A 24,977-nucleotide genomic window follows, 5' to 3' on the forward strand; every position below is an offset into this window, starting at 1 on the left:
TACCACCTAGCAAGCACAGTGTCAGGTACAAGAAAATGAATTTCTTGGACTAACATGATTAAATCACTATGAATTTTGATAAAATTTACCAAATTCATCTGTGTGATTCCAGTCGCGGTATTAGTAAAACCAGCTTTACTAAACATAATTAAGACCATTATCTGTGCTGGAGATGTGGATGAGAAGTTGAGAATACTAGCTGGTCTTCCAGAGGACCCAGGTTCAATTCCTAGCAAACCCACATTTTGGTTCAGAACAACCTCTCTAAGGCCAGTCAGTCACAGAGCATTTGATGACCTCTTCCACAATTTACAGGCACCAGGCATGGATGTGCTACACAGACAGAATGCAGGTAAACTATCCATACAATACAAATATAGACAGGTTTTAAAAAACTCTCTTCAAAAGAGAAGAAAATGGAGAATGAGCTTTCATTTATCACTGTAATTTGCTAAGATCTCTCTCTCAGCTCAAGGCAGTGAATCACCAGGAAGATTTCTGAGAATAAACACATGCTTGAACTGCTTTGTGGGATTTTGTATTCCCCCACAACACTGCAGAACCGAGAGCTCTTTCACACTCACTGAACAGCTACACGAGAGAGACATTTTCTCAATTTCTCCCACTGAGCATGCCAACACTCAGGCAGAAGTTCATCCCTGTGAATCAGCACAAGAGGGCTAAAAGTTGCATAACCAAGGGCGAGAATTTTTTGGATATTTACCAACAAGGAATTGTTCCCTAAAGAGAGACTTAAAACTAGAGAAAAAGCACAGTCAGTCCAGTAGAAGAAAACAAAACAGAGCATCAGAAGGAGGACACTCTGGGCAGCTCTCAGCTCAGGGGGAGTTCTGTAGAGAAGCTTGGCCTTCTGAAGGTAGAGGACCTGCTGGTGGTGCTTGTGGAGAAGAGATACCATGTAGCTGCTGGCCCCTCCCATGGCTCCCTGAAACACAGCATCTCTCAGGACCATGAGAGGGAGAACAAGCCACTTTGTTTTCTGACTTTCTAGTGAAAAATAACAATAGTTGTCACCATTTTCAAGCTGTGATATATTCAGACTTGTACTTGTAATGGAGTGGATTAGGTTCACACTTATTAAAGAATTGAGTATCCAAAAGAATGAAAAGAATGGAAGGATGTGCCATGCAGACTTAGGTCTGAGCCTCCTCCACCCAGATGCTCTGGGACTGATGATGATGGCCTGGACTACAGTGAGGAGACTGCTGGTGCAGATGGAGAGGCCACGGCCCATTCTTGACAGGTAAATGACGATCTTACAGCCTATGTCATCTAGGAAGTTTCTCAAACCAAAAGTTGCTATTGTCTTTGACAATCCTTTTGCAAGAAGGATTATGATGTTTGCAAAAGCCAAGTGGATGAGAATAAGGTGTATGGGTTTCTTCTCAGGGCCTTCCAATAAACTGATCATGTAATTCACAGAAACAAAAATATTTCCCAGAGTGCCAAGCACAGTCATGAAGAGGAAAACTATTTCCTTAATAAATTTTAAAACCATTTCTTCTTTCATAAGTAGAAGAACTTGTATTCAGGACATAAAGACTTTTTCAAGAATGCATCAGTAATGCTAGACATTTATCTGAAAAACATTTTGCATAATAACATTTTCTGGTACACAAGAGTCAGTGATGAACACATGTACTGTTGCATATTAGGTCCCTGAAACTCCCCCTTTTCCCTGGGGACTCTGAGTCATGTGTATTCCCTGACAGGTGAGTTTGGGAACTGGAATAAAACTCTAGTTTTAAAGGAGATGTGTCTGAGTTCTATATAGGCAACATTGACTTGTTCGAATGTGTGTGTGTTTGTCTGTGTGCATGGATTGTCCTGGTTAGCTCTCCACATAGCTGAATTGAGCTTCAAATTTTCCCAGCCAAATTTCTTCTTTTTCTCTATTTCATCATATTCCCCCACACAATTTCCAAAGACCAAGACTCCTTTCTTATTTTTATCTTAATTAGTGTAACAATTTCTAGATTTGCATTTGGCATCAAAGCTTTAAAACTTCTATTTCTACATCCCAATATTTTGAGAGTTTTTATGTTGGCCATTCTGTGATTTCACTCCATATAAATGTTTACTAGTTATTTTTTTTCTTTAAGTAGTTCTCAATGTCAAGTCCAGTTGCACAACCTTTCCAGATAGGGTCCTACAGTTAAAGCTGAATGCTCAAAATACAACCCGAAACTGTTCATGTAACTACCAGGTTACAGCTGGGGAAGGTGTTGGATAGCAGAGAGCTGTGACCCTAGTGGATTACCTCAGGACATAGAAGGAAGCAGGGATGATGATGCGGTGACCCTAAGAAGGGGATAATGAGGTATTACACACTGCCCCCCCCCAGAGGAGTGCAGTGCTTGAGTCCCCGATTGCAACAGCAGGTAGCACAGTAAGCTGCAGCTTTTTGGGGTGAGCAGGGATCCCCATCTAAGAGTTCATGGTGGCATTTGCCCCTGTGGGGCCTTCGGAGCAGCAATTATGTCAGTTGGTTTTGCAGACTGCTTTTCCTCCAATCTGTCTGTCAGGCAGGCTGCTTTTTCACTCACCAGTCCCAACTGATTCCAGAACTTGGACCTGGGTAGAATATTATTCTTCATGTTCTGGAGCTCCATTTTCATTTCTCAGGCATTTGTGGTAAGCTTTGGGCACCTTTTCTAGGATAAGAGGAATCTGACTATTATGGTGGCTGCATGGGTTTGTGTGTTCTGAGTACTCAGAAGGCCTCCTTCCTGTTAAACTCACAAGATCACCTTAAATGTCTGTGTCCTGATGATCTCCTGTGTGTCCTTCATCGACCTAGCCTTCTTCCCAGGTGTGTGTCCAGGTGGTCTCATGACTCTAGAAATGTCATCTGTTCCTTTCAATGGCTCCTCTAGCAAAGAGGTAATTACTGCCTGTATCAGTGAGTTCTAGAAACCACAATACCATCCTAAATATCTGTACAAATGAAATATGCTCCAGATATTAATAGAAAGCACATCAGCATTCACTGACATATTTAGAATAAAATTCAAATGTTTTGTCAGTGATTGGAATCTGTAAAAATCCCTGCTTTCAGTTCACCCAAGTACTGATGGAAAATATTAACATTTTCCTGTTTGTTTGGTCCTTGCTTTCCCAGGGATTCCTACTTTTCTGGGCTTCTCTTCCCTTTTCCAAGCTTTAAATCACATTTGAGACCCACTGCTGAGACTTCTAATAAGTGATTTCCTTTCTACTGAAGTGACTGTCAAAAGAGGGAGAAGATGACTCATCTCCCATATTATTTGGGAAATGCTAAAAGAAATTAATTTTAAAAACAGGAGGGCCTTGTGTTTAGATTGATGGGTGATACCATGATGAGTCTAGCCTCCAAGAGCCCGGCCTAGGTTACATCCACCCATCCTGGTTCTCTACAAAAGAAACCAGCAAGCAGGCAAACAGGCAAAACTCAGAAGATTGTGGATCTTTGCTGCTTAGCACTGGGAAAAACTTAGGATAAGCTCTTTCAGAATGTGCTAATTCACAGTCTGAGTCCTACATAGCAGCAATTCTCAAGATGGGAATGATAACTGTTACACTTAGTGGTACACTTCCCACACCCACCAGACATATGATGACTGGGTGGATACAAATAGAAAACCTTCAAACTGGGGGTTATAAAGTTATTGTAAAAAAAAATGTGCCAATATTTGAAAAGTGAAAATGCATCAAAAGTGAAAAGTATAAATGTTACAAATACTAGTGACACTGTTGAAGTCACAATGCTGGCAAATTTATACCTAAAGAAAAGAAAGACAAGGACTTTTGTTTGTCTTTCATATATCTAGTTATTTTTGAGACAGAGTCTCCATATGTAAACCAGAGTGGCCTTGAACAACAATTACTAAGCCTCAGTCTCTCTAGTGCTGATGTTACAGGAGTGTATCATTATGCTTTTCTTGAATTTTCGACAGACCTCTGAAAATCTTATCTATCTTATTGATTCGTTTAATAAGGTAACCTTAGGCAAAGACCCAGCCAGAGCTCTGTCATGATCCTCCAGCCTGAGGATGGACAGTGATGCTTCAGCATTTCTGTTCCATTTCTGTATCTCTAAGAACTAGTCTCCTTTGGTTTTCTGGAGTCAGGGACCAGCCTCCTCAGGGCCAGAAGGAAAGCAGAGGTTCTGAGGATCACAGAGCCTCTCAACTGATCCATGGCTTAGTCAAAGGGAGAGACTTCTGCTTTAGTGAAACTCTCCATGGCACAGCTGAGGGGATTGAAGATCTTACCTTCATGAACTCACCTGGACCTCTGTGGTGCAGACAGTCTCTGGAGCAGCTCTGGGAGGTGACATTTGCCAGGTCCTATTTGTACTGTCAGGATTTGTGGGGTTCTTGGCTGCCATCAGGTAGTGCAGACTTCAAGTTTCATGTTGTCACGGTGTCGGGGGGAAGGAAGGCCTCTGCAGGGCCCCAGTCCCTGAAGTACAGCTTCCCCCTCTCTCCACAATTACTACATTGTTTTCCTCAGAAGTTATTTCAAGCTTAATTAGGATTTAATGATTTTGAGAGGAAGGATGTGAGGTGAGAAAATGAACAGCTAACCATGTTTCTGTGTACGGAGCTTCCTGCATTGCTAGACTGGATTTCATCTTCCCAAAGGGCCAAGCTGTGACCTGGAAGGGTCGACACAGAGACCAAGTAGTTTTCTTCTCCCCATCAGACAGGAGTAGACTAAAGGGTGCTCAGCACTGGAGATTGTGCTTTCTGAGCAAGTCCCAAACATGAACCAGGACAGATTTAGAGTCCCTTGTTCGACCTGTGCCTATCGGTAGTGAAGGCCTTTGTGGTATATGATTGCTTTTCATTCCTGCATCATATTAAATACTTTAAATATCATATGGAGCTTGAAATATAAATGCTTCCGCAATATTGACCTTATTCTAAAAGCAATCTTTACTCATAAAACTTCAAGGATGCTTTTTTTTTTTTTTTAAACTTACGTGTGTCCAAGAGTGGTCCTTCTGTGTACTTTTCATTCTAGTTCCTAGGATGCCCTTCCCATCCATAATGCAAAATGATATAAATGCACGTGAGTTCAGGACTGAGACTTGTTCTTGAAAGAAAGCATCACTGAGTTGCCTTGGGAGATGGGTTCGGGGTCATGGCTCTTACTCTGTGCCCTGCATGATGGTGTCTCTATACACATCGGTGCAAATGGCCCATCACAGAAGGTAAATGTCCTTTTCTGTAAATGAAATGACAGCTTTTGCAGGAACCAAGATTCTACCCTCTCTATTGAACCGGGGATCCAGGAACAGGGAAACTAAGTTGTACGTTACATATGTCAGGGTAGATAGAAACTGGAAAATAAGAGTTGTTGGCCAAATGGGTCCAGTGGGAGTCCCCAAACAACCCGGGCTGCTGCCAAGACGATAGGTGGCACCTCACAAACTGACAGCAAGGCCCCATTGCTGACCACAACACCTGCATAACTCGTTAAAGTGGAGAGGTTGAGTTGGTGCCTACACAGAGGCTCCACTCCCGTTTCAGCTTCTTTGGCGCAGGTTACTCTGTTTGCTCACAACAGAGAACCATAAACACCAAGCCAGCCACAGCCCTTTGACCTGCAATGGTGGCACAAAGCTCGTGTCAGTAGCCCACTAAGGACTGCTTTGACTTAAGGCGCCCAGGAGATGGAAGCCATACCCAACACTGATCAGGTGACCACGAACCTGAGAGCAGATTGCCCGGGGAGCTAGAACAAAAACAAGTAATACTGGTCTAAGAAAAGAAAACAAATGTAGTAATAAAATGACTCCAAATGATATTCTGCTGAGCTCATAGATTGGTGCCTTGTCCAGCTCTCAGCAGAGAAGCTTCCTCCTGCAGCACATGGGAACAACGCAGAGACCCACAGCCAGACAGTACCCAGAACAGGAGAGACCTTGGAACACTCAGCCCTTAAATGATATGTCTACATCAAATTCTTCCCCTCAGAGGTCAGAGAAACCTCTAGAAGAGAAGGTGGAAAGAGGGGATGGGGAACACCAAGAAAACAAGGCTTGTCTAACATCTTGTTTTATCTTATTACATTTAAAAGTGAATGAATGAGTGAACTGATTAATTAATTAATTAAAACCTAGCCAACAGTGTAAAGGTTAATGACTGAACTGTCACTTAGAGTTTCTCAGAAAGCAAGTTTTCTCCAAGAGTGGCACTGGGTATTTAACCACTGTAGGACAGGCCTCATGTTCAGGAGTAGCTAGCTGACTAACATATAATTGGACTACAAGGGTTTTTTTTAGGTGCTTTATTTGGTTTTAGCTTGGTGTTTGATGGTTTTCTTTTTGGATGTTTTTTGTTTGCTTGGTTGGTTTTAGGTGATTCTATTGTTGTATTCTTTCTTTGTGTATGTTTTGAGAGTTTAAATTTGGGTGGGTAGAGATGGGGAAAGGATCTGGAAGAACTTAGGAGAGAGGAAGAAGTATGATCAAAATACATTTAAATTTTAAAATTGCTTTAAGTAATAAGATACAATGATAATAACAAAAAGAAATTTAAAAATAATTATATCTGGTCCAACAAGAAGCACTTCCTTCTGCTGTCTTTATTTTGTTTAGAAAAATTCTAAATATCATCTTTGTCCTTGAAATACAAAGAAAATAAACAATTTAAAGCTTGTAGTGCTTTGACTGGGTTATTCTATAAAATATGAGAAGAAAGCAGAAAGAGAACCCTGCATGCAGCTTCCATCTGGGAGGAAATCTTTAGAGAAAACTGGCTACCTGCAGAGAGAGCACATGCTCAGAGGCACTGATGACCTCCATATGTCCCACAAGCTGACCTCATAGAAAGGATATTCTCTTGTAACAGGGTAGCACTTAAGAGTAACAAACCCTAGCTGGAGAGGTTGCTCAGTGGTTAAAGTACTTTGCTTCCAAGTGTGAGTGCCACATCTCTTAACTGCCTGACATTTTTTGTATCCTCATCTTTTACATCCCAGCAGTTGTTATGGATTAACTAAGGATGTGAACTGAGAAAACACACAACATAGAATCCAAACATGTTCTGTAACTATCTTCCTGTGTCTCCAGACTGGTCCTCTACCCACATTTCCAAGCTCTGAACCAGCTCAGGGACACACTTGGGCTTGGGATTCAGCATCTCAAGTAATTAAGAGAGCAGTTTGCAAGGAGTGGGGAGAATGTATGAATCAGAAGAGTAATGCAGTTTTGTGGTGGATCTCTTTCCTTCAAGCATGACAAGGCCATTGGCCACCATGAAGTAGAGTTAAGGTATGTGCCACAGAATACCCTTGCCTGCAACCTCAGCAATGGTGTACACAGAACAGCAGAGAGGAAGCTTGCCTTATGGTACTGTTAATGAGACAGTTCAAGTCTCACAGGGGATGGGGGGCAGGGATGTTTTCACATCTTCACCTCTTCCTGCCATAGCCGCATATTGTTTGGGGGGTATTTAGGAGGTGAAAGCTTGATTGAGGGTTGGGATCTTTTACTGTACAGCTCTTTTGGGTTTGTCATCCATGTTGGAGCCAGACTTTCTAGATGTAGATTGATGTCTTCCATGCACCTATAAATAAAGATGTACCCAGCTGATCCAAGTAAACTGGTTCACTCAACACCACTTCGAAGGAACCAATTCTTTGCACACTTTTGTACCCTATCTGGGGTGAACAGATGCTTTTTAATGTCTTCCTAGGAAAAGCCACATGACAGAGAGACTTTAAAGGTGAAGGTTGGTAAGTTCTGAGTAGCCACAGATTCATATTTCTAATTATATGGAAGAACCAGCCACAAGCAGGTTCACAAATGGAGGTAGTTTCTGAGGGCTGTAGGCTGCCCACCACACACTGAAGGCTCTGTTCTCTTTTGTATTTAGGCTCCACTTATTAGTAAAAACATGTGGTGTTTGTCTACATGCAGCTGACTTATTTCATTATCCTAATGTCCCACAGGGCCATGCTACTGATGACCAATTCATCCAACATAAAGAAATCATCGGCTGGACACGGTGGCTAACACTTTTAACCCCAGCACTCAGGAGGCAAGGGCAGATGGATCTCTGAGAGCTCCAGGCAAACCTGGTCTACAGAGCGAGTTCCAGAATAGCCAAGGCTATATAGAGAAACAAAAGACCCTGTCTCAAAAAACAAAAACAAAAAACAAACAAGATCAAAAAAAAAAGAGAGAAAAGAAAAAGAAATTATAAAGTTTGAGATGTTTATACTAGTCCAATTCCAGTTGTCAAATCTTATGTACATCACCTGAAGGGCACAAGTGAGTCACATGTCCAGGTTGCCTTCACAATCCTCTACTTATTTAGATTCTAAACTATTTCCATCATGTATTAAATTTTTAATTTATCTTCTGATCAAGATTTTGTTTGTTTCCCCAATCTACTCTGACTTTTAAGGGGAAATTGAAAATTACAACTCTATGTGCCATTCAGAGTCCAGACCATCCTTGGGCACTCGGTGTCAACAATTATGTATCACCTGTCTACCCTTTTAGAAAAGTTTTTAATTATTTTAAAGTTTATTTTGTGTGTTTATGTATTGGGGAAAATTATAAAGGCCACTCCACGTAGTTAAAAGGAAGATTTATTTAGTGGATGACTTACAAATGAAGGAATGGATAGGTCGCGGGGATCTGGGTAAGGCGTATCGCAATCCAGCGGTGTTCTCTGGAGCTCTGCACAATCAATCTCCACCGTCCAGGGTCCAGGCGCAGAGACCGCGCCCAGAGAGAGCACTCACCCATCCAGCTCTCGGGTTTCCAGCACCTCCCCTCACCCCGCCTCGTAGGCGTGACAGTTGCCAGAGTCTCAATGGGGGTTGGAACTTCCAGATCCAAGCTGGAATGGCTACCCACTACATCTCCCCCTTTTTGTCTAAATAAGAAGGTTCTAAACTAATACAAGACTATATACAAAGGAATGGTTATCAAATATTGTCCAGAAATAATGAGGGATAATGACCTAGATAAGATGTAACTACAACCAGTGCAAACAATATCAAGCAAGAAACACATTCTAATATCCAGAGAAGTATAGAGCATAGGTAAAATGCATGTTATAAAGATCATTCAAAGGTGTCCTATCCTAAAAAACCTGAATCTAATACTTAATATGTTCTATCTAAGATATTATATATACTAAGTTGTAACTATAACTGCTAGTCTTCAATCCCATCAAAGACCTGAGAAGGAACATAATGGTACCTGAGAAATGGTAGACGGATGCAAGCAACTTTCGGGAATCTTGTAAGAGTAGACCAAGACAGCTGGCAGCCTGGACAGTCACCTAATGTTTCTCAGCATTGTTGGTGCATTCAAATTGGCTACAGGCCTAGAGTATCTGACAGACCATTTTTAGAAGCAGGATTTCTGAAAGACCATCTTACTCTGTCTTGGCAGAGTACAGTGGTCACTTTCCTTGTGTCCCGCTTGTCCAGAAAGGACAGCATTGCATTTGTACTGTCAGCCATCAAGGCAAGGGCAGTTCTTTGCCCAGTAGGCCATTTTGTGCCAAAAAGACAAACTTCCAAATGGAAATGTCTTAGAAGCCCAACATTCTCTCGGGATCAATTGGTGCAGCCAGGAGCAATTGTGCCTCACGTCAACAGAATTCTAAGTTATTTAAATGCCATATTCTCTAGGTCTATGAAGTGTTTGAAGATTACCTGTCCATCTGACCTATGTATCTGTAAATCTGGATAACCTAACTAACGTAACTATAGAGATGACAGGCATAGGACTATAAATCTATAAATCTTATCTACCGAAATAACCTAAGGACTAAGGCTTCACGTAAATAAGGTAAACAGTCTATAAGCAAATGTATGGTGAAGAACGATGACTTCAAAATTGTGACAATACACAAGATATTTATAACAGAGTTAGGAATATATAGTGCGATATGCAATATGACAATAATCTTAAATATATATCAATATACCAAATATCTTAACAGAAGTAGAACATATATAAAGTATGACAGATATAAATTTACATTTGTATCAATATAAAAATGTTTCAAATAAGAGTAGAAATATATGTACATTATAACAAATATAGTTCTGTATTTGTATCAATATACAAATTATCTTAAACAGGAGTATAAAAATAGTTTACATTTGTATCAACATATAAGAATCTATAACAGAACAAATTACAGTGCAAATTGTCTAAGGTTGCTATTTTACTAAGTTTGTTTACTAGTATATACAATGATTTACCATCATATCTTATACCTATCTGTTCCATTTTTTCTCCCCCCCCTTATTTTTTTTTTTTTTTACAATACCAAGTTAATATTTTCTTCCACCCCCAACCCTATAACCGTCATCCATAACCCTGAGAATTATGAAACCTAAGGGAGAAGGGGCGTCGTTTTCTTAGAATTGCTTCCTGCCGTTTAGGGGGTGATGTTATCTCTGTTGGGTACTGTGAGAAAGCTCAGATAGTTAAATCTCAGTTAGACTAACTGTAGGTTCTGCAGCAAGTTTTAGAGTAATGAGTAAGATTGTCTGAAATTCTGGCAAGAAGTGTAGTATGATGATGATTACCATGGCATCATTCTGGATTGGGTAGAGTTGTTGTTGTTGGGGCCCCATCTTCCTTCTGGAGACTTCTGAGATTGCTATTGGAAAAACTTATTTGTTATCAAAAATGGGAGGTTTGGATTTAAAGAGGACATAGCATGTAAGAAAGGATTCTGAGAAATCAAGAGTAAACATGGAGAGAATTAGAATTTAGAAGACAATGGTCCCTTTTTATTGGTTTTCTTCTGTCTCACACCAGAGGGCTCTTCTGATACAGGACTGAAGAATCTCTCAAACTTTTCTTTTAGCAATATGCTTGGGTTTAGAGAAGGAGTGAGCCAATTCCATCTCCAAAGCCAGCTTGGTTATAATTGAATTGGAACCACAACTTTTTTAGATTGATAGAGAGAAAGATGTTAGACAGTGAGATTTTACCATGTGTAGATTGGTACCAATAGATTCTTCCTTTCTGTTGTAAATATCCTTATATCCAAGGCCTTATAAGTTTTGGAAGATGGGTATTTCCATTATCCTGGAAAGACAAAAACAGAACCCTACCCCACCCTTTGATTGTTAAATTTTACTTACAACTTGTAGAGATGTCACATTGGTGGATGATCTTTTACTTCTCTTTATTAAGGGGTTTTTCCTGTTCGAATCGAATTTTTATTAATTTTGTTGGTATCCATAGCTTTTCTTCTCCTGGTCTTAAAGGCATATGTCTCCAATGCTGGCTGTATCCCTGAACACACAGAGATCTACTAGTTCTTCTACCAAGTGCTGGGATTAAAGGCGTGTACCGCCGCCGCCGCCGCCGCCGCCGCCACCTACGCCGCCACCACCACGCTCTTGCTATGGCTCTAATAGCTCTGACCCCCGGGGAACTTTATTTATTAACATACAATGAAAATCACATTTCAGTACAAATAAAATACCACCATATTTCCCCTTTTCTATTTTAATAAAAAGAAAAAAGGCAAAAGGTTATAACTAACAAAAGAGAAACTATATACAAAAGTACAATAACTATATACAATATATACAAGTAACAAATACCTAAACGATGTCTAGTCCATTTGTATTTGACAAATCAGAGAAAATAATTCCCTTATCTATCCTATTTTGATAAGTCCAAAATGTATCTAATTCACTTTCTATCCTAATTAATCTTCAACTATAACTAACTAACCTTCAACTATAACTAACTAATCTTCAACTCCCTCAGAGTCCCAAGAAGGAAAAATATTAGCTAACAAAAATAAAAACAGGAAGTGCATGCAAGCAACTTCCAAAAAATTTGTGAGTTGACAGAAACAGCCAGCTGCCTGGACAGTCACCTGAGGTTTCTATGCAGTGTTGGGGCATCATCTTCAGCCTATAGGCTTAGCGTATCTGACAGACTCATTTGTGAAGTAGGATGTACACAAGGTCAACAGTTCAACCTCACATTGGGTGAGAGCAGTCCATATACCAGAAACACCTGAATTCCACTAGTGTCATGCCATGATTCAGGATTTTAAATTCTGGAAATTGATGATGGTTTTTGAATTCAGCTGTCCATTCTTCTTGACTGTGTATATATGGCTTCATCTCAGCATCCCCTTCTTCTCCACATCCCTCTATTAAATGCCAGTCTACTATCGAGAGGCATGAGCTTTCAGCTGCTGTTCCATTGCACAACAGAAGCCATCTGCCCTCTGCCTGTTAAGCTGCCTTGGAAGAGAAGGGTACTGTACCATTGCCGGATTGCGAAGGCCACTTCAGGGATGGTGCCATATTGTCCTGGCCTCAGAAGATGCCTTTTGATAAAGCCATAACCACACTTGTTTTAGCAACAATCAGTAGTCCTTTGTTTCGTGTCCTGTCTGTCCATTTTGTCCTGTTGATTCAAGGATACTTTGTTGTCCAGTGGCTAACTTTTGCCACAATGAAAGTTAACTCCATATGCAGTTTCTTCAATGCCCATATTTTCTCTGAAATAGATTAGTACTGCCAGGAGCCGACATGTCTCAAAAAAGAAAAATTTCCAAGTTATTAAAACATATTAAATGCCATATTCTGTAGATCTCTGAAGTGTTTGAAGATGACGTGTCTAAAATATATCTGCTCAATTTTAATACATATCTAATATGACTACAAGTTCTATTGTAATGTCTAACTACTAACTTTCATTTCTTTATATCCTAATAGTTGGTAATAATAACCATTCAAGGATCAGAAAATTGCATTACATTGTTAAATGAATGGTATAAATATAATTAGAAATATACATATAGCATTTTCTAACAATATCAATTTCAAATTGTATACAATATAAAACAATCCAATCCAATATAAAGTATTTAAAACTAGTAATTGTCTTTTCCTTTTCTTTCTTTCTTTCTTTCTTTCTTTCTTTCTTTCTTTCTTTCTTTCTTTCTTTCTTTCTTTCTTTCCTTTCTTTCTTTCTTTCTTTCTTTCTTTCTTTCTTTCTTCCTTCCTTCCTCCCTCCCTCCCTCCCTCCTTCCTCCCTCCCTCTCTTTCTCTCTCTCCCTCTTTCTTTTTAAACAAGAACCTTAAATCTAATCTCCTTTGTTTAGCCTTTTTTCTAACCCTTGACAACAACTTGTAAACAACCCCCCTAAACAATGAAAATTATCCCAGACCCAAAACCCATTAAAAAGACCAAAAAAACCACCCGCCCCACACCATCTCTTTGGGAATGTGGGCATCGTATTCTTAAAATTGCTTCCTGCTGGGTATGGGCGAAGTTATCTTTATCCTTGTAGTTCAAAGTTGATCTGTAGATGATGTTAGTGATATTATTATTGTCCACGTAGAATTGTTGTTGTTGTGGAGCCCCATCTTCTTCCTGGAGACTTCAGTTGATGTTAGGCCTGGCTGTGATTTCCTGCAGAAAACTTGTAAGAGACTCGAACACAAAGATATATATATGCAGCTAATTGATGCCTTTTTTCTAGAATTAGTTAGTACTCTATATGACCATTCATATCTTAACAAAGTTTAAAATGTATATATAATATATATTAATCTATATTAATCTTGTAAGTTTTGATATAAAATTCATACTTTAAGAAAAGTTTGAAGAATCAGAATAGAATCAAAGAATTGAGATTAGTAATAGAATAGTCCCTTAATTAATTTGGCTTTTGTCCTGTCCCATAGCAGAAGATGGCTCTTTTATTCTGGCATGATACAAGGAGTTTGCATTTTCCTTTTAAAAACATGCTTGAGTTTAAAGAAGGAGAGAGCCATTCTCCAACTTCAAAGTCAGTTTTAAATTTTAATTGAACTGGGACTATTAGAAGACCAATAGTGTTAAATCTTTAGAGAAAAGCAGAAACAAACATTTAGGAAGACATAAAATTTTTTAGATAATATATACCCGTACGCCATTTCACTCTGTTTCCTGGGATAGATGATTTGGTCCTTTTCTTCAGTTGTCTCATTTGTCCTGTGTTCTTCAGATTTCTTAACCTTCATTCTCCTAAAAGACAAACCAAAAACCTTTCCCCAAGACTAATTTTGGGGATATTCCTTTTCAGCAAGTTATTATCTGATTAAATGAAAAGGCATGTGTTACTGGTACAAGTTAGTTTAAATTGGATGCTCATGCTGGTTGATGAACTATCACCTCCTCTAATTAAGAGGTTTCTCTTGTTCAAATCGAACCTTTATCAATTTTGGTGGTACCCACAGCTTATCTTCTCCTGTAGAAACAAAAGCAAAACCTCGTCCCCAACATAATACATACCCTGGTTTCCATTCTGAAGTCAGCACATCCTTAAAGTATATAGGCTGATTTAATTCTGTAGTTTTTTCTATTATCCAATGTCTCTCTGCAGCTGTTGTTCCTTTCTCATTGGCATTCAGAAAATTCAAAGTTAGAAGAGCATTATGCAGTCTATTTCTGGGGGTTTTGTTACCCCTTTCTGTTTATTTAGTATATCCTTTAGAGTTCTGTTTGATCTTTCTATAACTGCTTGACCTATAGGATTATGTGGTATACCTGTACTATGCTTTATATTATAATAAGCAAAAAACTGTTTCATTTTAACAGAGACATATGATGGAGTATTGTCAGTTTTGATTTGTGCAGGTATACCCATGATGGCCATAACTTCTAGAAAATGAGTGATTACAGAATCAGCTTTTTCAGAACTCAAAGCAGTTTCCCATTGAAATCCTGAATAAGTATCGATGGGGTGGTGTACATATTTCAATTTTCCAAATTCTGCAAAGTGAAACACATCCATCTGCCAGATTTCATTCCTCTGAGTACCCTTTGGGTTACATCCTGCTGGTAATGGCGTTTGATTGTAGAAGGAACAAGTAGGACATTTCTTTACTATTTCTTTGGCTTGTTGCCAGGTTATGGAAAAATCCTTTTTTAAACCTTTACTATTGACATGATGATTTTTATGAAATTCTGAGGCCTCCAGCACATTTCCTATCAATAATTTATCAATCTCATCATTGCCTTGTGCTAGAGGACCTGGCAGACCAGTATGGGATCGAATGTGAGTTATATATAAAGGATGACTCCATTTCCTGATTGTATCTTGTAATTGGATAAATAGTGAAGTTAATTCTGAAGCATCAGGGATAAATTCTGCAGTCTCAATATGTAATACCACTCTTTGAGCATACTGAGAGTCAGTTACTATGTTGAAAGGTTCTGAAAAATCCATTAATACCAACAGAATAGCATACAATTCTGATTTTTGAACTGAATTATACGGACTTTGAACCACTTTACTTAAATTTTCTGATTTGTAACCTGCCTTTCCTTGTTTGTTGGCATCTGTATAAAATGTACGAACTCCAGATATGGGTTTCTGCCGTACAATTGGAGGCAAGATCCACTCAGCTCTCTTTATAAGATCAATGCTATCGCTTTTGGGATATTTGCTGTTAATTTATCCCAAAAAATTACTGCAAGCTCTTTGCCAAGGTTCACTTTCTGTCCATAATTTTTCAATGTCCTCCTTAGTTAAAGGTATGACAATTTCTGCTGGGTCTATTCCTGCTAATTGACGAAGTCTCAATTTTCCTTTCCAAATTAAGTCAGAGATTTTTTTCCCCATAATTTTTTATTTGGTTTATTTGGTAAAAATATCCATTCCAATATAATATCTTCTTTCTGCATTAATATTCCAGTAGGAGAATGCCTAGAAGGTAAAATAACCAAAAATGCAATCCAGCCTTGGATCAATACAATCCACGTGCCCTTCATGTACTTTCTTTTCTACCAAGGCCAATTCTTTCTCAGCTTCAGGTGATAATTCTCTTGGACTATTTAAGTCCTTGTCACCTTCTAAGGTTTTGAACAAATTCGTCAGTTCATCATTTTTTACCTCCACAATAGTTCATAGATGAGAAATATCTCCAAATAATCTTTGAAAGTCATTAAGAGTCTGTAGTCTATCTCTCCTAATTTGCACCTTTTGGGGTCTAATTTTTTGTAGCTCTATTTTATATCCTAAATAATTAATAGAATCTCCGCTTTGTATCTTTTCAGGAGCAATTTGTAATCCCCAGCAAGGCAAAATTTTCTTTACTTCTTCAAACATTCTATCTAAATCTATCTGCATTTGAGTCAGCTAGTAAAATATCATCCATATAATGTTAAATTATAGATTTAGGAATTTTTTTTACGTATCATTTCCAATGGGTGTTGTACAAAATATTGGCACAGAGTTGGGCTATTCAACATTCCCTGTGGGAGGACCCTCCATTGAAATCTTATAACTGGTTGAGAATTATTATAAGTAGGCACTGTAAAAGCAAATCTTTCTCTGTCTTTTTCTTGTAAGGGTATTGAAAAGAAACAGTCTTTTAAATCAATAACTATGAGAGGCCATGCTTTTGGTAACAGAGTAGGCAAAGGAATTCCAGATTGTAGAGAGCCCATTGGCTGAATTACTTTGGTAATTGCTCTAAGGTCTGTTACCATTCTCCATTTACCAGATTTCTTTTTAATAACAAATACAGGAGAATTCCAAGGGCTGGTTGATTCTTCAATATGCTGAGCATTTAACTGTTCTTCTACCAGCTCTTCTAAAGCCTGGAGTATCTCTGTTGTTAAAGGCCATTGCTGGATCCATACAGGCTTGTCTGTTAACCATTTTAAAGGTAGAGCTGCTGGTGGCTTTGGAACATCATCAGTTGTTGTGCCCTGTTCTTGTATAATATGGATGGCTGGTGACCACTCAAAATAATGCCTTCTAATATTTCTCTCAGAAACATGTGCTAGTTTATGATTTGTTTCTGAGATTGGAGGGATGTTAATCTGAGTATTCCATTGTTGCAACAAGTCTCAACCCCACAGGTTCCTAGTTATGTTAGCCACATATGGTTTTAATTTTCCTCTCTGTCCTTCTGGACCTATACATTCCAGCCATCTTGCACTCTGTCTCACCTGAGATAATGTCCCAATTCCTAACAGTTGAACGTTTACCTCCTGAAGAGGCCAAGTTGGATGCCAAAATTCTGGTGCAATTATGGTAACGTCCGCACCTGTGTCTACCAGACCAGACAACAAAACACCATTTATTTTTATCGTTAATTTTGGTCTCTGTTCATTAATAGAAGTTTGCCAAAAAATTTTCTTTATGTTTTCTCCTGAATTTTCTATTCTCTCTGTTTCATCATCCTGACCAGCATGATTTATTCCAATAGGCATTTGGTTATTTAATCGCTCTGAGCAGGGGTTTCCTCTATGGCTGCAGGAAAGATTTGAACTGGATTTGCTATGGGGGTCCTGCATGAGGCCCCTCTGGGAGTTTCCCGAAGACTGAGGCAAAGGATTACCCTGTCTGTCCTTTGTTGACCTACATTCCTTGGTTCAGTGTTTTCCCTTACCACACCTTCTGCATACTCCAGAAGGAAGGGGCATTCTGTTGCCATTGTTCCTTGAAGAAACATTGTTTCTAGGAATGACCTGTTTACAGTCCCTTTTCAAATGTCCTTGCTTTCCACATCCAAAACATCTAACATTCTTCAAACCTTTTGAAATTGCTTCTCCTACCCACATATCATCATGCTTATGAGCCTCAACATTAACTGTATCTCTAATCCAATCTTCCAAAGGTGCAGATCTTGCCTTTAATGGTCTGATTATTCTTTTGTATGCTGCATTCGCATTCTCAAAGGCCAAAGATTCAATTATTATCTTACTAGCTTCTGAATCCGAGACCATTCTCATTACTGCTGAAGCCAGTCTTTGTAAAAAATCTGTGAAAGATTCTTTTGGGCCTTGCATAACCTTTGTAAATGACTCAGTTTTTTTTCCTGGTTCCTCAACTCTGTCCCATGCATTCAAGGCTGCCAGTTGACATAAAATTAGGGTTTGGACATCATATAAACATTGTGTTTGTACTGAAGCATATTGGCCTTCTCCAATAAGCTGATCCTGGCAAACTTGTATTCCTTTATCCCTCCATTGTTTTTCTATGTTTTTAGCCTCATCCTTGAACCAAGTTAAAAATTGAGGCCTCTGGCTGGGTTCAAGAACAGCTTGTGCCAGCTCCCACCAGTCCTGTGGTACAATCCTATTATATGTTGACCAAGAGTTTAACATTTGCTTTACATATGGGGAATGCATGCCATAAGATGCTATTACCTCCTTAAACCTTTTTAAATCCAACATTTCAATTGGAGCCCAAATATTTTGTGTAGTCATTTGATCAGGCAACTGCTGTACAGTTACAGGATAAATTAAGGGTGACTGTGTGAAAACAGGCTTTCTTTCTGTAACCTTATGATCCAAACTTGAAACAACTTCACTGTTAATTTCTTCTGTCTGAATTTTTACAGGTTTAACAAGTTTTTCTAAAGCTGTTATCCTGGCACTTAAATTGACTATCTTTTCAAATAGTAAAATGAGGATAAGCATAGTGATAAACTGCATAATTCCAACAATTCTAATCTTCTCATATAGTTGTTCCATTGTCAGACTGCCTAAAATTTCAAACAAAACCCATTCTTCCAATGTACACATAAAACCCATTTTTTTTTAATGTGGAAAAAAATTCTCTTTTAGATAGTTTCCTTTAAAATATCTGATATGTTATGACTTATCAAATCTGCATAGAACAGTAGAAATCCGAGGAAATTTCAAAACAGCCACCTAGTGTCCGAGGTGTGAATCCAGAGAGAGAGAGAGAGAACAAGAAAGCGTAGCCGGCTAAAGCTTAAATCCAGCCACGTGTTCCCCTTGATCCTAGTCAAGGCTTGGCTCTGGCTTCCTTAAGCTCTGACCACTTGTGTTGGCTTCACAGGCAAGGACCCTGTTTGGCAGGGCAGGCCTGAGTTGTTTGTAGCAGCTCACGGTTAGTCTGGCCTGAAGCCAAACAGACCTGGGCCCAGGCTAGGAAGCTGGCCGCTTGGACCAGGGAGACGACCACCTGGGCTAGGGAGCCGACCCTTGCGGGAAACAGACCTGCCGCCAAGCCAAGCGGTTTTTCTTTTTCTTCTTTTTTCTTTCTTTCTTTTTTCTTTTCTTTTCTTTTTCTTTTTCTTTCTTTCTTTTTTTTTTTTTTTTTTTTTTGGTTTTCTGAGACACGGTTTCTCTTGTGTAGTTTTGCGCCTTTCCTGGATCTCACTTGGTAGCTCAGACTGGCCTCGAACTCACAGAGATCCGCCTGCCTCTGCCTCCCCGAGTGCTGGGATTAAAGGCGTGCGCCACCACTGCCAAGCGGTTTTTAATGGATTCTTGTCACATTGGGCACCAGATGTAGATGTAACCAACCGTCTTATTAAAATAAGCACAGAACCAAAGTCAAAGAGAAAGCCGAGAGTTCAGAGCTCAGAGCTAAAATCTTACCTCCCCAAAAGAGAGCTACTTCCTGTGTGTATGTCTTTAAATAGTCTTTCTGTTCTGCCTTCTCATTGGTTGTAAACCCAAACACATGACTGCCTCATCACTGCCTATAAGTACCACCCTCCAGGTCTTAAAGGCATATGTCTCCAATGCTGGCTGTATCCCTGAACACACAGAGATCTACTTAGCTCTTCTACCAAGTGCTGGGATTAAAGGCGTGCGCCGCCGCCGCCGCCGCCGCCGCCGCCGCCGCCGCCGCCGCCGCCACCACCACCATGCTCTTGCTATGGCTCTAATAGCTCTGACCCCCAGGCAACTTTATTTATTAACATACAATGAAAATCACATTTCAGTACAAATAAAATACCACCATAGGGTAGATTATTGAATCTAAATTAAAAAACAACTATTAATCTCAAATATTTTGTATTGGTTTGGACTTTTGTATACTGATACAAATTTAAGGACATTTTGTTACCACATATTGTATATATGTCTCTACTCTTGTTTATGGTATTGTACCTATGCAGTTCATTTAAAAAATGTAAGGTAAAGTTCTAGTTTTTGAAAGCATTATTATAAACTATATAGGATAATCAATAGTTAGTCATTTATAACAATCAAATTTGTGGATATGTTAGGTATGTTTTCTAGGTTAAAGAAATATATTTAAGATAGATGGTTTTAAAATATTTCAAAGACCTATAGAATATGGCATTTAAAATGTTTTGTTAACATAAAGTTTTTCATGACAATGAGACACATCAGTACCTGGCAGCAACAATTTACTTCAGAGAAGATGATGGGCACTGAAGAAACTCCTTACAGAGTTTGCTTTCATTGTGGCAAGGTTAGCCACTGAACAAAGAATCTGTTCTTGTCTTTGATCACTGACATTGTGCTGTGTAGACTGGACATGCAGGGCACACAGGAAAAAAACTAATGAACTTTGCCAAAAGAAGGTAGGACAGTCTTTCAAAATTCGTGCTTCAAGAAGAGTCTGCCAGATATTTTGCAGGACACAGAGAAAAGCGACTAATGAACTTTGCCAATATAAGGCAAGACAGACATTTCTTCAGATTTCCTGTTCATTGAGAAATCTGCCTGATACTCTAGGCCTGTAGCCTGAAGATGGATGCTGCAAGTTTTCAGAAGGATCTTTGGGTGATATCCAGACAGTCAGATGTCTTTGTCATTTCTAGAGCTTTGGAAGTTGCTTGCAATGTACTTTTTGTTTACTGAAATAATATTATCCTTCTGGGGTCTTTGATGGAGTTGAAGACCAGATAGTTATGGTTGCAGTTTTCCTTAGTTATGATAGAGAGTAAATCAGGTATAAAACTTTGGATTCACTAAGATAGGATAGACAATCCATTATTTTCTCTGAATATGCTAACTACAAATAGACAGAATATTGTAAATATAATTCTTACTTGACAACTGCTTTTGTTGTGTATAATTTTACTATGTTAAAGTGAAAACTTTTCTTCCTATTTAGACAAAAAGGGAGAAATATAGGAGAATGTTATTTTAAGGTGTGTTACTTTTATTTATGTTTCATTTGTTTAACTTTGTGAAGCTGTGTCACTGTGCCTGTCTAAAACACCTGATGGTCTAATACAGAACTGAACGGCCAATAGCGAGGCAGGAGAAAGAGGCAGGGCTGGCAGGCAGAGAGGATAAATAAAAGGAGAAATCTGGGAGCAAAAAAGAAGAAGGAGCAAGAAAAGGAGGGGGACATCAGGAGCCACCCAACACACAACAAGCTACAGAGTAAGAAACAAAGTAAAGTTACACAAGGGATAAAAAGGAAAAAGCCCAGGGGTAAAAGGTAGCTGGGATAATTTAAAGTCAGGAAAAGCTGGCAATGAACAAGCCAGTCAAGGCTGGGCAATTGTAAGTAAGAATAAGCTTCTGTGTGTGGTTTATTTTTGAGCTGGTTGGCGGGCCCCCAAAAAGACTGATAACAAACAACAGACAGCATTCTGTCAATAGTTGAGGTAAAGGCAGTTTCTTTGTCCAAATGGCTAGCTTTTGCCATAAAAAAAACAAAATCCATATGCAGTTTCTTTGATGCCCATCATCCTCTTTTGAAACAAATTGCTGCTGTCAGGAGCAGACATGTCTAATTGTCATGAAAAACCTTAGGTTATTAAACATATTAAAAAGCCATATTCTGTAGGTATTTTAAGTGTTTTAAGACCATCTATCTATCTAAATTTATCCAAGTACAACCTTGAAAACATACCTAACATGACTTTAAGTTTGACCATTATAGATGACTATTAATCTGTATTTCTTAATTATGCATTTCATTTTAAATGAGCTGCATAAACACAATACCCAAACAAGAGTAGAAACATACATACATTATAACAAAGTTAAATTTAAATTTGTATCAATGTACCAAAATCCATACCAATGTAAAATATTTTGAGCTGTATAGTTGTTTTTTGGATTAAAGTAGAATCAATAATCTACCCTTTTATCTTTAGAAAGAGATCTTTGAAGTTTAACTCCTTTTTTAGCTTTTTTTCTGACTATAACCAGTAACAACTTGTAACCAACCCCCTAAACAATGACAAACATTTAAAATCCATTGAATAACCAAAACCCACCCACTCTCCATCTCTTGGGAATGCAGGCATCATTCTCTAGACTACTTCCTGTTGTCTGTGGTCACTGGTATCTTTGGGGAAACTTGAGAAAATTGGGATAATTGTTAGGTCATGGCTAGAGTAGTTTATGAGGTTGTATCATCTCAGCTGGCAGTCTTGAATCTGTTTTGGATGCATAATTCTGAGGAGATTGTAACAGGCATTTTGAGATGCTGAATCACCTAGGCCATCTGTTTTTATTGGTGTCTGGTTCTTTTAATCAGAAAATTGTAGCACTAATCTTAAAAGTTCTTTTTAATAAAAACAAACCTGGAGCCAGGTATTGGAGTGAATGCCGAAAGATCAGAGAAGCAGAACAAGTCACAGCTTCCTCATCTTGCCAATTCCCCAGCCGATCTTGTTTCCTTAGACTGGAAGCTTCTGAGTCCTCATCCGGATGGATCTCAGCTGAACTGCTACTCAAAAGCCTAAAAGCTTAACCAGCTCTAGTTCCTGGTCTTAATGCTTTAAATACCTTTCTGCTTTCTGCCATCACTTCCTGGGATTAAAGGCTTGTGTGATCAACACCTGGCTGTTTCCAATGTGGCCTTGAACTCACAGAGATCCAGAAGGATTTCTGCCTCTGGAATGCTAGGATTAAAGGAGTGAATGCCACCATTCTCTCTGTATCTAGTGACTGTTCTGTTTTCTGACCCCAGATAAGTTTATTAGGGGGCACAATATTTTGGAGAACACAATACCACCACAGAAAATACATAAACTTTTAACAGTAATACATGGCAGTATTAATACAAGTACAGACTGTGCATTGTACACAAATTGGCCAAAGATGATTTTTTGTTTTGTGTTTGAGCGGGTAACATATACATTACATGTTTTGTAGTTTTTCTGGGTTTATTTCTTTATGACTGTAGCAAGGATTTTCAGGGGGTCTTCCCTGATCAAACATACAAACCTGGAATGAATCGACAGCCTCTCATTTCCTGAGGGAATAAAAGCACAACCTCTTCCCCAAAGTAACGTATTTTTACTTCCATTTTGAAGTCAAGACATTTTTAAGATATATAGGTTGGTTTAATCCAGCAGTTTTCATAATCCAATGTGTCTTAGCAGCTGTCATTCCTTCATTAACAATCAGAAAATATAAAGACAGAACAATAATATGCAGGATCCAGACTCTGTGTGATTCCCATCTTTATGTGGCTTATTTTTATTTGTTTTTTATATTTTTACTCAACCCCCTTTTTAAAGACTTTATATTTTTAAACTATTTTGTATTGTATGACTGTATATGCCTTTCTCTTTTCTCTCCCAAGCCTATGTATGTTTTTAAATACACTGTAACCCGTTTAGAGGTTTTTTTTTTTAATCTGGATATGTCTTTACTGAGCATCTGTATTGTTCTTTTAATTAATTTTAATTAATAAAAGCCTCTGTGTGTTTACTTGGGTCTAAGTGGCTACAAGGCAGTGGGAGCCGGGCAGAACCAGGAAAACTTCAGCTACACTTAACTTCTTTTTTAAGACTTTATTATTTTTAAACTACTTTTTATTATATGACTGTATATATCTTTTCTCTTTTCTTTCCCAAGCCTATGTATATTTTTAAATACACTGTAACCTGTTTAGAGGTTTTGTTTTGTTTTTTTTTTTTGTTTTTTTTGTTTTTTTTTTTTTTCAATCTGGATCTGTCTTTACTGAGCATCTGTATTGTTCTTTGGTTGCATGAGACCAATCTTAAACTGCCATGTTAGTTGCCTGGCACTGCTCAGTTTAGTGCATTCCTTGGCTCATGGCATTGGCAGCTGGCTCCTCCCCTCTTGGTTCCCTGAGAGCCTGGCTTCATGGCCAAGGGACTGGAGGGGAGCCACATTTACTGCCCCAGCTCTGGGAAGTTGTTGGATCCATGCTGCTGCCTAGCTGCTCATTAAGCCCAGGTCAGCATCCAGGAGCAGGCCTCTTGAAAGAGCCACGCCCATGTTTGCCACTAGCACCCAGCCAGGAAGCTGCCTCTTAAAGGAACCACACCTCTGTTTGCTGCTAGCACCCAGCCGACCCAAAAAAGGCAGTCACCAAGAAGCCATATTTGACTCCATTTGTGTGTGTTTGGAACCCTTTATTTCTCTTTAAACTTCCTCAGGTTTTATGTGGATCTACGTTGCCCCATGTTTCTATGTTGAGTAATAAAATGTTTGTCCTATGTTTTTTCCTGCAGAGAATGTTCACCAATACAACACCAATTACACTTTTCAGTTCATTCAAGTGTTATGACTGGTGCATTGGTCATCTAGTGATTGACTGCACAGTACACATCATTCTTTTGAAGTTCTGTAAAATCTTTTCTATGGAGGCAATCTTAAGACACTTTGATGAATCCCCAATACCTTTGTAGTACAAGCATTTAGCAAGCACAGCATCAGGCACAAGATATGGAATTTCTTGGACTAACAGGAATAAATCACTATAAATTTTGATAAAATTTACCAAATTCATCTTCATGCTTCCAGTTGTGGTAATTGAAAAGGCAATTTTACAAATTCTAATTAAAGTCATTTTCTCAGTGCTTGAGAGATGGTTCACTTAAGAGCAGTAGCTGGTTTCACTGAGGATCTGGGTTCAATTCCTAGCAACCACATTTTGGTTCATAACTATGAGTCTTACTCCAGTCAATAACAGGGCATTAGATGGTCTCATCCAGCTTCTAGAGTCACCAGGCATGCACAAGTTACACATACATAATGCAGACAAACTATTCATACACAAGAAATGAATACAAATATAGAAAAGCTAAAAAATTAAAGTCCCTTCAAAAGGGTGACAATATATAGAATGTGGTTTCTATACCACTATAATTTGCTAAGGTTTCCCTCTTTGTCTGCTCAAGGCTTGAGTCACCAGGAAGATTGTCTTAGAATAAACACATGCTTAAACTGTTTTGTGGGATTTTGTCTTATCAACAATATTGTAGATCTGAGATCTCTTTCACAC

At 38.8% G+C, this 24,977-nt stretch overlaps 1 protein-coding gene across 1 annotated transcript; it reads right to left on the reverse strand.

The window, feature by feature from the left end:
- Positions 1–580: 580 nt before the first annotated feature.
- Positions 581–1,543, reverse strand: LOC114700292 (vomeronasal type-1 receptor 4-like). The gene has a single exon (XM_028879882.2). The coding sequence runs from the start codon at positions 1,529–1,531 to the stop codon at positions 581–583; it is 951 nt and encodes a 316-aa protein (XP_028735715.1). The 5' UTR covers positions 1,532–1,543.
- Positions 1,544–24,977: the final 23,434 nt, after the last annotated feature.

The sequence above is a fragment of the Peromyscus leucopus genome, chromosome 5 (genome assembly GCF_004664715.2).
Source record: "Peromyscus leucopus breed LL Stock chromosome 5, UCI_PerLeu_2.1, whole genome shotgun sequence".
Lineage (NCBI taxonomy): Eukaryota > Metazoa > Chordata > Mammalia > Rodentia > Cricetidae > Peromyscus > Peromyscus leucopus.

What these genes read in the sequence shown, in the direction of transcription:
- LOC114700292 (XM_028879882.2), bottom strand. Translation starts at nt 1,531, where the DNA reads ATGAAAGAAGAAATGGTTTTAAAATTTATTAAGGAAATAGTTTTCCTC.